This window comes from Vigna umbellata, chromosome 5, assembly GCF_029865625.1.
Source record: "Vigna umbellata cultivar VRB3 chromosome 5, Vumbellata_1.0, whole genome shotgun sequence".
In the NCBI taxonomy this organism is placed as follows: domain Eukaryota; kingdom Viridiplantae; phylum Streptophyta; class Magnoliopsida; order Fabales; family Fabaceae; genus Vigna; species Vigna umbellata.
In genome coordinates, this window is record NC_142169.1 from 8425024 (window position 1) to 8436214 (window position 11191).

The 11191-nt window shown below is 40.8% G+C and overlaps 1 protein-coding gene across 1 annotated transcript; it reads left to right on the forward strand.

Moving 5' to 3' along the window:
* Positions 1-1112: 1112 nt before the first annotated feature.
* On the forward strand, positions 1113-4505 carry LOC148197632 (uncharacterized). Its single transcript, XM_088115592.1, has 3 exons — positions 1113-2483; positions 2586-4412; positions 4500-4505. The coding sequence occupies exons 1-3, from the start codon at positions 1113-1115 to the stop codon at positions 4503-4505; spliced, it is 3204 nt and encodes a 1067-aa protein (XP_087971718.1).
* Positions 4506-11191: the final 6686 nt, after the last annotated feature.

Consider the following 11191-nt stretch of genomic DNA (forward strand, 5'->3'; position numbering starts at 1 on the left):
AAGAAAAGTCGCGGGCTTATGAAAACCTTGTCAAAAGCCAGAAGGCTGAGAGGGATTACACATTTCGAGTGAAACAGGATCTGGCAGCTGCGAGTAAGGAATTATCCATGAGGGTAAATGAGAAGAAGGTGGCTTTAGAAGAGGGAAAGGAGTGGAAGCACCTCTACGAAGAAGCCAAAAGAGATAAACGAGAAGCCCTGAAGAGATTAAGAGAAGCGCAGATTCAGATAGAAAAAGCGGGGCATGAGATGAAAGAGATGGCCATGTCGTTTGAGGCGGATATGAATAGGGAGCGTTGGAAGCTAACAGAAGCAGAGGAAGAGCATCGAACTCTGATAAAACAAATGGAGGAATATATCGAGGAACAGGAGGAGCGATGGAGGTCGATAGATTTTGAAGAAAGGCATCAGGCCTTGATAAAGCGAATGGAAGAGCACATCGCCGAGCAAGAAATGGCTGTAAAGCACTGGAAGGAAAGATTCTCTCAGTTGGCTGCTTTGGCAAACGGGGCAATTGAAGACATCCCCAGGATGGTGTCGAATGCTGAAGCAAGCACTCATTTTTGTAACTCACCAGCGGAAATAGAATTGTTTATTAATCATTGTAAATGGTTGGTGGGAGAGATGAGATCTTTCATTGCCCGGGCGCGGGATTGATGTACATCAGAATTATGTGTTCTGTTCCTTAGACTATGTAATGGATCAAATTTCCTTTAAATGAAAGATAAGGGATGTTTGTTGGTATCGGCTTGTGTTAATTTTCCATCAGTATTGTCATCGTTATCCTGTTGATTTCCACTTATCACTAGCATGCATCATGTTTTCTTTTGTTTTGCATTTTTCATCCTTATATAATTTAATTTAATAAAAAAAATAATAATAATCAACAGTACAAGTGAGAAAACAACGGCAAGTTTTCCACGACATCCGTACAGGACCAGAGCTAATTCGAAGGTCATGGAGAATTGGGAGCAGTCACACGAATCTATTAAGGCCGATGTCAACCAGTTGAAGGATCAAATGGCCCAGATTTTGGCGGCTCTCGAAGCTCTGAAGACTGCGGGAGGGGCGACGTCTGCGCAAGTTGAGGGAAGTGCTCAATATTACCCTCCGATGTTCAATGCTGGGAGCCAATCTGTTTCGTTCCCAATGTATGGATTACCCCCAGGTTATACCCCACCTGTGGGAGAATACACAGAAGGGGAGCAGACTTCATTCTCTTTTCCTACCACTGCCAACGTACCGCCAATCAGTACTCAGGGGCCTGTTGTAATGTCTGCACCTATGGTAAATGAAGGGATGCATGCAAGCATGACTGATGGAATACGAGTAACCCCGGTGCCACCTGTGATTATCGGAGAGGGTTTTTCTACCAGGGCTGCACCATATACTTCGTTTCAGGGGGTAAATGGTAATGTCGATGGGGCAAAGGATAAACTTGAGAGCCTAGAGGCAAGATTGAGGGCTGTTGAGGGGTATGAAAGTTATGGATTCGGAGATGTTGCCAGATTGAGTTTGGTTCCTGGCGTCAAATTACCGCATAAGTTCAAGGCACCAGATTTTGAAAAGTACAAGGGAAATACATGCCCAAAGAGCCATCTGACCATGTTTTGCAGAAAGATGGCTGCATATGCTTATGATGAGCAGCTGCTCATCCATGTTTTTCAAGATAGTTTGGCTGGAGTGGCGTTAAATTGGTATACCCATTTGGAGCCAGCTCGAATTCGTTGTTGGGCGGACTTGGCTGATGCTTTTGTGAAGCAGTATATATACAATACACATGTTGCGCCAGATCGTTTACAGCTGCAAAACATGTCGAAGAAAGACAACGAAAGTTTTAAGGAGTATGCTCAGCGGTGGAGGGAATTGGCTGCACAAGTTGAGCCGCCTTTGTATGATAAAGAAATGGTGGCAATGTTTGTAAATACGCTCCAACCACCATTTTATGAACATATGGTGGGAAACGTATCTTCAAATTTTGCCGATATCATCGTGATAGGTGAGCGGATAGAGATCGGGTTGAAGAATGGGAAGATTGCATATGGCTCGTCGGCGGGTGCAAACTCCAAAAAACCCAATTTCAACTCAGGGAAAAGAAAGGAGGGAGATGTGCATGCAACATCTGCAACCCCCGTGTGGAGAGGTCAAGCTCCCACCCATAACTATCGACCATACTGGGGTCAACATCCACATGCAGCTAACGCGTCATTTGGTCATCAAATTAGGCCTCAACAACAACCGGGGTACTATCAACCACAATACATCCCGACGAATAATTGGAGGGGAGGGGCAAATGTAGGTTCCAATATGAATGCGGGTCCCAATACTTATCCAGGAAGGAACCAGGAAAGAAATTATGTTAATTTTACTCCAATTCCTACAACTTATACGGAATTATTGCCTCAGCTTATCAAACAAGGGCTAGTTGTCGTTTGTCCCCTGAAGCCTTTGCAGCCTCCGTACCCAAGAGGCTATGATGCAGAGGCAAAGTGTAGTTATCATGGAGGGGCCGCTGGTCATTCCACTGAGAGGTGTCTGGCTTTCAAGCATAAAGTGCAGACTCTAATTGATTCTGGGTGGTTAAAGTTCCAAGAAGATAAGCCTAATGTCGAGGCCAATCCTTTATCTGGGCATGGAAGTGCTTCGACGAATGCTGTCGAAGTGAAAGAACATGAGCTGGTGAGAAATGTGAAAGAAGTCAAGAGCTCTAGGAGATCTATCTTGGAGGCATTGCTGAAAGTGGGTATCTTGAAGGGTGATTATGATGAGAGTATGGCATGCGCGCTCCACCCAGACGCTGAGCACTCTATTGAGGAGTGTGTTGCATTTGAAGAAATTCTGCAAGACCTGCTAGATCGTGGTCTGATGCAGGTATGTTACAAGAGGGAGGAGGGAGATGTATTTGCACAAACTGGTGATGAATCCGGCATGATTGTACCAGAACCATTGGTGATTCGTTTCACTAAGACTACCTCTATTCCACCAACTCAAGGAAGGTCGCCTGTGGTTATCCATGTACCAGCCCCTTTTCCTTACAAGAACGAAAAAGCCGTCCCATGGAGATATGGGACGTATGCGTCAGGCGAAACGCAAAGCGCTGACCCTGTCGTCAAAAACATATCAAGGATAGGGGGAATGACTAGGAGTGGTCGAATTTTCACGTCACCTGAGTTGGCACGAGAAAAGGTTAATGATAATGAAGCAACGATGGCCTCGAGGGCAAAAGAATTCTTAAAGGGGAAAGGTGCACAGACAGAGGAAATCCCCGACAAGGAAGAGAAGAGAGAGGTTTCTGAAGAGGAGGCTTGTGAATTTTTAAAATTCATACAACAAAGCGAATATAAGGTGGTGGAACAGTTAAACCGTATGCCTGCTCGCATATCCTTGTTAGATTTGCTCATGCATTCGGCATCACACAGAAAGTTGCTAATGAAGATACTCAGTGAGGCTCATGTGGAGCAAGGTATTTCGTTGAATAAATTCGAGGGTATTGTTGGCAATATTGTTGCTAATAATTATCTCACCTTTACGGATGAAGAGATACCTGCTGAAGGAAGAGGGCATAACAAGGCTCTTCACGTCTCTGTGAAATGCCTGGATCATGTTATAGCGCGTGTTTTAGTGGACAATGGGTCCTCCTTGAATGTTATGCCGAAAGCAACTCTGGAAAAGCTACCTTGCGAAGGAATGCATATGAGGCCGAGTTCGATGATTGTGAGAGCGTTTGATGGCAGTAAAAGAGAAGTGATGGGAGAAGTGGATTTACCAATGCAAGTTGGCCCATGCGTTTTTCAAATAACATTCCAGGTTATGAATATCCTGCCAGCTTATAGTTGTCTGTTGGGACGCCCATGGATTCATTCGGCGGGAGTTGTGCCTTCTACACTACACCAGAAGTTGAAGTATGTGATAGGAGATAAGCTGGTGATTGTATCAGGAGAAGAGGATCTTCTGGTGAGTGGGCCATCATCCACGCGCTACATCGAGGCGGCTGAAGAAGCTCTCGAGACAGCCTTCCAATCGTTGGAAATTGTGGGAAATGCTTGTGTGGAACCGTTTCCAATAAATCCTCGCCTATCATGTGCTTCTATTATGATGGCCAAGATTATGATAAAAGAGGGCTATGTATATGGGGAAGGTTTGGGCAAATATCGGCAGGGGCGAGCATTCCCTCTAGAAATCGTTGAAAATAAGAACAGATATGGCTTGGGGTACAAACCTACCAAGGAAGACAGGAAAAGGATGATTGAAGAAAGAAAACAGCGCAGTCTGGCCCGTGCAGAAAGACGAGGGCCCAGAGAAAGCAAAATTCACATTGTTGACATCAAGGAAAGCTTCCGCAGTGTTGGGTGGATCAACACTGGCCAGATAGCAGCCGTGGAAGATGAAGAAAGGCCTCAAAGTTCGAGCTTTGTGTGGGCTTGCTCCCCTGATACTCAACTCAACAATTGGGAAACACTGGATTTACCTGTGATGCTTAATGTGAACAAAATGTAATAGTTTTAATTAAGCTTATAGTTTCGGTTGGGGCTTTAGAACTGAAGTTTTGTGGATTGATTCTTTTTACTTTTCACTCAGCGTGATAATAAAGTTGCATTTCATCATCATTTGGCATTTTTCTTTGTTTATCTTATTTATTTATACTCTTTCATAAATTTAAATGATGCAGATGTGACAATGATTGTTTTGAAAATAATGATATCAATGTTCCTAATTTTGAGCACCCTATCAATAATACGGAAGATGATTTCGAAGATGATGTGGAACCCTCTCCAGAATTGTTGAGATTAGTGGAACAAGAATCTAAGGAGATAAAACCCCATCAGGAGGAGATTGAAATACTTAACTTGGGAGAGAAGGATGAGATAAAGGAAGTGAAAATCGGTACTAGTATGAAAACGGAAGTGAGGGAAAGATTGCGTGTCCTGTTGAAGGAGTTTAAAGATGTGTTCGCGTGGTCTTACAATGACATGCCGGGTCTGGATACCGATATTGTGCAGCATAAGCTCCCACTCAAGCCAGAATGCCCTCCAGTCAAGCAAAAACTAAGAAGAATGAAGCCGGAAATGTCACTAAAAATTAAAGAAGAGGTCCAAAAGCAATTTGACGCAGGATTTTTGGCTGTGGCAAGATACCCACAATGGGTAGCGAATGTGGTACCAGTGCCTAAGAAGGATGGGAAAGTTCGGATGTGTGTTGACTATCGTGATTTGAATCGTGCAAGTCCGAAGGATAATTTCCCGTTACCACACATCGATACTCTCGTTGATAATACGGCCAAATTTTCGTTATTTTCGTTCATGGATGGATTCTCGGGATATAATCAAATTAAAATGGCACCGGAAGATATGGAAAAAACAACCTTTATCACGTTGTGGGGAACATTCTGTTATAAGGTGATGTCTTTCGGACTCAAGAATGCTGGGGCAACATACCAAAGGGCAATGGTGACACTTTTTCATGATATGATGCATAAGGAAATTGAAGTTTATGTGGATGACATGATTGCAAAATCGGAATCAGAAGAGGAGCATATTTTCAATCTAAGGAAATTATTTGAGAGACTAAGAAAGTACAAACTCAGGTTAAATCCTTCCAAATGCACGTTTGGAGTAAAGTCTGGAAAATTGTTGGGCTTTATTGTCAGCCAAAGAGGAATAGAAGTTGATCCTGACAAAGTAAGAGCGATAACGGAAATGCCTGCGCCCAGAACAGAAAAGGAGGTTCGAGGTTTTTTGGGAAGATTGAACTACATTGCTAGGTTCATCTCCCAATTAACTGATACTTGTGAACCAATGTTCAAGTTACTACGGAAAAACCAGGCCGTAGTCTGGAATGAAGATTGTCAAGTTGCTTTTGAAAAGGTCAAACAATACCTGCAAGACCCTCCTGTATTGCGTCCACCTATGCCAGGAAGACCGCTCATTTTGTATTTGACCGTATTGGATAATTCAATGGGTTGTGTATTGGGTCAGCATGATGAAGATGGGAAAAGAGAGCATGCTATATATTACTTGAGCAAGAGATTCACAGATTGCGAACAACGATATTCGTCGTTAGAACGAACTTGTTGTGCACTGGCGTGGGCTACTCATCGTCTAAGGCAATACATGTTGAGCCACTCTACTTGGTTGATATCCAAGATGGATCCTATCAAATATATTTTCGAAAAGCCTGCTCTCACTGGAAGGATAGCTCGATGGCAGATGCTATTGTCAGAGTACGATATTGTATATGTTACTCAGAAATCTATCAAGGGTAGCGCTTTAGCGGAATATTTAGCCCATCAACCCATTAGTGATTATCAGCCAATGCAACCTGAATTTCCTGATGAAGATATCATGACTTTATTTGCTGAGAATAAAGAGGACAAAGATGAAAAAGCCTGGACGGTATTATTCGATGGGGCTTCGAATGTAATGGGGCATGGAATAGGGGCAGTGCTTATCTCTCCTAAGAATCAATACATTCCAATGACGGCAAGGTTGTGTTTTAATTGCACGAATAATATCGCAGAATATGAAGCCTGTGCCATGGGAATTCGAGCAGCTATAGAGTCTAAAGCAAAAATTCTGGATGTATATGGAGATTCAGCTTTGGTCATCCATCAATTGAAGGGAGAATGGGAGACTAGGGATACTAAATTAATTCCCTACCAAGCTTACATTAGGGGATTAATTGAGTATTTCGATTCCATCACGTTTAATCATATACCGCGAGAAGATAATCAATTAGCAGACGCATTGGCTACCTTGTCGTCGATGTTTGAAGTGGATCAAGATGCAGAATTGCCAATGATTGAAATGAAGAGTCATGCGAAACCAGCGTATTGTCATTTCATTGAAGAGGAGGTAGATGGTAAACCTTGGTACTTTGATATCAAGCATTATCTTAAGACCCGAGAATATCCAGAAAAGGCATCAGAAAACGACAAAAGGGCGCTAAGGAGGTTGGTTGGCAGTTTCATTTTGAGTGGGGATATTCTATATAAGAGGAATCATGACATGGTTCTCCTTAGATGCGTAGATGCGAAAGAAGCCGAGCTGATACTAAAAGAAGTGCACGAAGGTACATTTGGCACGCACATGAATGGGCACTCAATGGCCAGGAAGATACTGAGAGCGGGGTATTTTTGGTTGACTATGGAAAATGATTGTTGTACCCATGTGAGAAAATGTGAGAAATGCCAGGTATACGCAAGTAATATCAATGTTCCACCCACGACCTTGAACGTGTTGTCTGCACCATGGCCCTTTTCGATGTGGGGAATAGATGTCATCGGAGCTATAGAGCCAAAGGCATCAAATGGACACCGTTTCATATTAGTTGCAATCGATTACTTCACAAAATGGGTTGAGGCCGCTTCTTATGCTAATGTGACTAGAAAGGTAGTGACCAAGTTCATAAAAAGGGAGTTGATTTGCAGATACGGGATCCCTAACAGGATCATCACTGATAATGCCACTAACTTGAACAACCAGATGATGACAGAGTTATGTGAGGAGTTCAAAATTCATCATCTTAATTCTTCTCCTTATCGTCCAAAGATGAATGGGGCAGTAGAGGCTGCTAACAAAAATATCAAGAAGATTGTGCAGAAAATGGTGGTCACGTATAAGGATTGGCATGAAATGCTTCCTTTTGCTTTACATGGTTATCGCACTTCGGTACGAACATCGACTGGGGCAACGCCTTTCTCGCTTGTATATGGAATGGAAGCAGTACTTCCGTTTGAAGTGGAAATTTCGTCCTTACGAGTTTTAATGGAAACCCAATTAGAGGAGGCTGAGTGGGTTCAAGCTCGTTTCGACCAGCTCAATCTCATCGATGAAAAGAGACTAACAGCAGTATGCCATGGACAATTGTATCAAAGAAGAATGAAGAAGGCATTTGACAAAAAGGTACAGCCAAGAGAATTTCATGAAGGTGAGCTGGTGTTGAAGAAGATCCTACCTATACAAAAAGATCATAGAGGCAAATGGACTCCAAATTATGAAGGGCCATTTGTAGTGAAGAAAGCATTTTCTGGTGGGGCACTAATTCTCACAAGAATGGACGGAGAGGAGTTACCATTGCCAGTTAATTCTGATGCAGTAAAAAAGTTTTACGCATGATGATTCCGTGATAGTGGTTGCTATTAAAGGGATGTTGATATCATCTTCAACGCTTATTGTACTCTGTGTTTTATTCAATAAATAAATTTCACGTGATTTCATTCATATTTTGGTTGTTTGCATTCCATCTGAAATATTGCATGTCACGCTGAGCTGTTAAGTAGTCAAGTGAAAATGAAAATGAAAATAAGTAAACGCGTGTTGATAAAAGCATCACAAGTATATCAGGTTGGCGAGCTCGGTCCTGGAGGATGTCGAAAAGGAAAAAAGAAAAAAAAAAAAGAAAAAAAGGGGATTACATGTTGAGTTTGTTGTTAATAAAGTTGTCAAAGACATAGTATTTTCGAAAAGAGGGTTTTGAAAAAATACCGTTGGTGAACCCTTTCCTGATTCAAGGTTTTGGGTGTAACCGGTGTTCTTTTCTTGATAAAGCATCTGCATTCACATTACTTGAACCCTAATTTTTTCGTTTCCCATAAGACGAAAGATTTCGCCATATGCCTAATATTGGGGTAGTTTTCATCATGTTACATATCACCGATAATCCGTTGATTAGGAAAAAAAAAAATGAAAAATGAAAAATGAAGTTGATGTGTCAGGCACTACATAGTTTCGTTTCAGGTTTAAATTCAAGAGAAAGTCAGACAAACAAGATTCGGAATGACGTGCGGCCATTTTTCGTTATCCAATCGTCAAAAGTAGTTCATCCAATTGCACCCTTTTGAGCCAAAATTCATAATTGTTTTCATCACCCTAGACAAGAATCATTAGCATGTCGACGTCAATTTGAAAGGGTACATCACAAGCATCCAAAGTTGAGAAAAAATGAATGAAAGGGGAAATATCATAAAAGACCACAACAGGGGCAACGAAAAGAATGATCCAAAGGGAAAGAAAGAAAAAACAACAATAAATATGCTTGAAGTTCAAATCCCTAAGGACAATTGACTGGGCACCTGGCAAATGATTCTTGTTTAAAGACTTTAACCATCAAACACTTATTTGGACCTTTGTTATCCTTTCTTTCAAAACCCTTCGACCTTTAACCACGGTACAAGCCCATAAAAGTCCACGCTGACTGAAGACTGTTGGTCCTAATCTTTCTCACGAATTTAACTTTGAAACAAAATGATGTGGTGAACGACACAATTCAGTGTTATTTTGCAAAAAAAAAAAAAAAAAAAAAAAAAAAAAAAAAAAGGAAAAAAGAGGTCTCCCTGTCAATCGAAGATCATCCAATTTGGGGGAATCCTTCATACCCAAATCTTTTCACTTTTCCATTGTGCAAAATTGGGGCAGTATGGGAGCACAACATGTTAATAGCACTTTTCCCCAAAGGAGGGATACACATACGTTAATCATTATTCATTTGCTTTTCATAACCATTCTTCCACATTCTACAGGGTTCAAGTTAATTTGGATTGCAAAAAGCGATAAAAAGAATTTTAACTCAGGGTTACACTTTCTTCCTGCTCATCAAAGGGTTCTATACCTATCAACGTTGTTTTTAGGAATGCGTTTTGAATGTACATTGTGTTTGATGACAATATTAACAATGGATTCCAAGCATGGAATTTTCAAAAAAAAAAAAAAAAAAAAAAAATGATGAAAAGCGAGAACAAAAGAAAAGAACAAAATGAAGGTCTCATGTGTCCATGCATCCATGCATCATCATGGCATAACATCATCTTAGAGGAAGCGAGGAGAGTTGTTTGCAAAATCTTCATGTTTTACTCGGCATTTATCAACTTTTCAAAGTTACAAATCAGGTTTTAATTTTCTGTTATCGACCCTCTGCATGGCAATGGTCGGATTTAAATCTCTGTTCTGTGAGTTTGACCCTCTGCGAGGCAACGGTCAAATCCAGGTTTTAATTTTCTGTTATCGACCCTTTGCATGGCAATGGTCAGATTTAAATTTCTGTTCTGTGAGTTTGGCCCTCTGCAAGGCAATGGTCAAATCCAGGTTTTAATTTTCTGTTATCGACCCTCTGCATGGCAATGGTCGGATTTAAATTTTTGTTCTGTGAGTTTGGCCCTCTGCGAGGCAATGGTCAAATCCAGGTTTTAATTTTCTGTTATCGACCCTCTGCATGGCAATGGTCGGATTTAAATTTTTGTTCTGTGAGTTTGGCCCTCTGCGAGGCAATGGTCAAATCCAGGTTTTAATTTTCTGTTATCGACCCTCTGCATGGCAATGGTCGGATTTAAATTTTTGTTCTGTGAGTTTGGCCCTCTGCGAGGCAATGGTCAAATCCAGGTTTTAATTTTCTGTTATCGACCCTCTGCATGGCAATGGTCGGATTTAAATTTCTGTTCTGTGAGTTTGGCCCTCTGCGAGGCAATGGTCAAATCCAGGTTTTAATTTTCTGTTATCGACCCTCTGCATGGCAATGGTCAGATTTAAATTTCTGTTCTGTGAGTTTGGCCCTCTGCAAGGCAATGGTCAAATCCAGGTTTTAATTTTCTGTTATCGATCCTCTGCATGGCAATGGTCGGATTTAAATTTTTGTTCTGTGAGTTTGGCCCTCTGCGAGGCAATGGTCAAACCCAGGTTTTAGTTTTTGTTACTGATACTTTACTTGACATTGGTCGTTTGGCATCGTGACTTGAATCAGTTGGTTCGTTTTGTTTTCATGATTGAAACCCAGACAAAATTAGTGTCTTTATCTTTACTTAGCTTTACTTAAATAATACGAAAAGATTAAATTTTCATATTATTTAGTAATATCTAAGTAAAGAGGGGCAGCTGTCAACACCCAATTTTGTCCGGGTTGAAACAATGTGTTTTTATTGGCTTTTATTTTATTTTATTTTTATTTTTATTTTTTTATGTATTTAGATTTTTTTTGCTTTTAATTTTTTCTATTTTATTTCTTATTTTCAATTTGTTTTAATAGTGTTAATTAATCAAAATAATTAAAAAATTGAAAAATAAAATTAAAATTAAAAATAAAGTAAAAAAAAAATAAAATAAAATTGGAAAAAGTAAAAAAATAGAAAAAGGGGAGAAAACGTGGGAAATGGGGGAAGAGACGTGTCTCAGCAGGGGAGACCAGGTTGTTACAAGAGAATAATT

What these genes read in the sequence shown, in the direction of transcription:
- LOC148197632 (XM_088115592.1), top strand. Translation starts at nt 1,113, where the DNA reads ATGTTCAATGCTGGGAGCCAATCTGTTTCGTTCCCAATGTATGGATTA. An exon ending in CAAGAGGCTATGATGCAGAG is followed by an intron (nt 2,484 to 2,585) that starts GCAAAGTGTAGT and finishes GGGTGGTTAAAG; the next exon opens with TTCCAAGAAGATAAGCCTAA.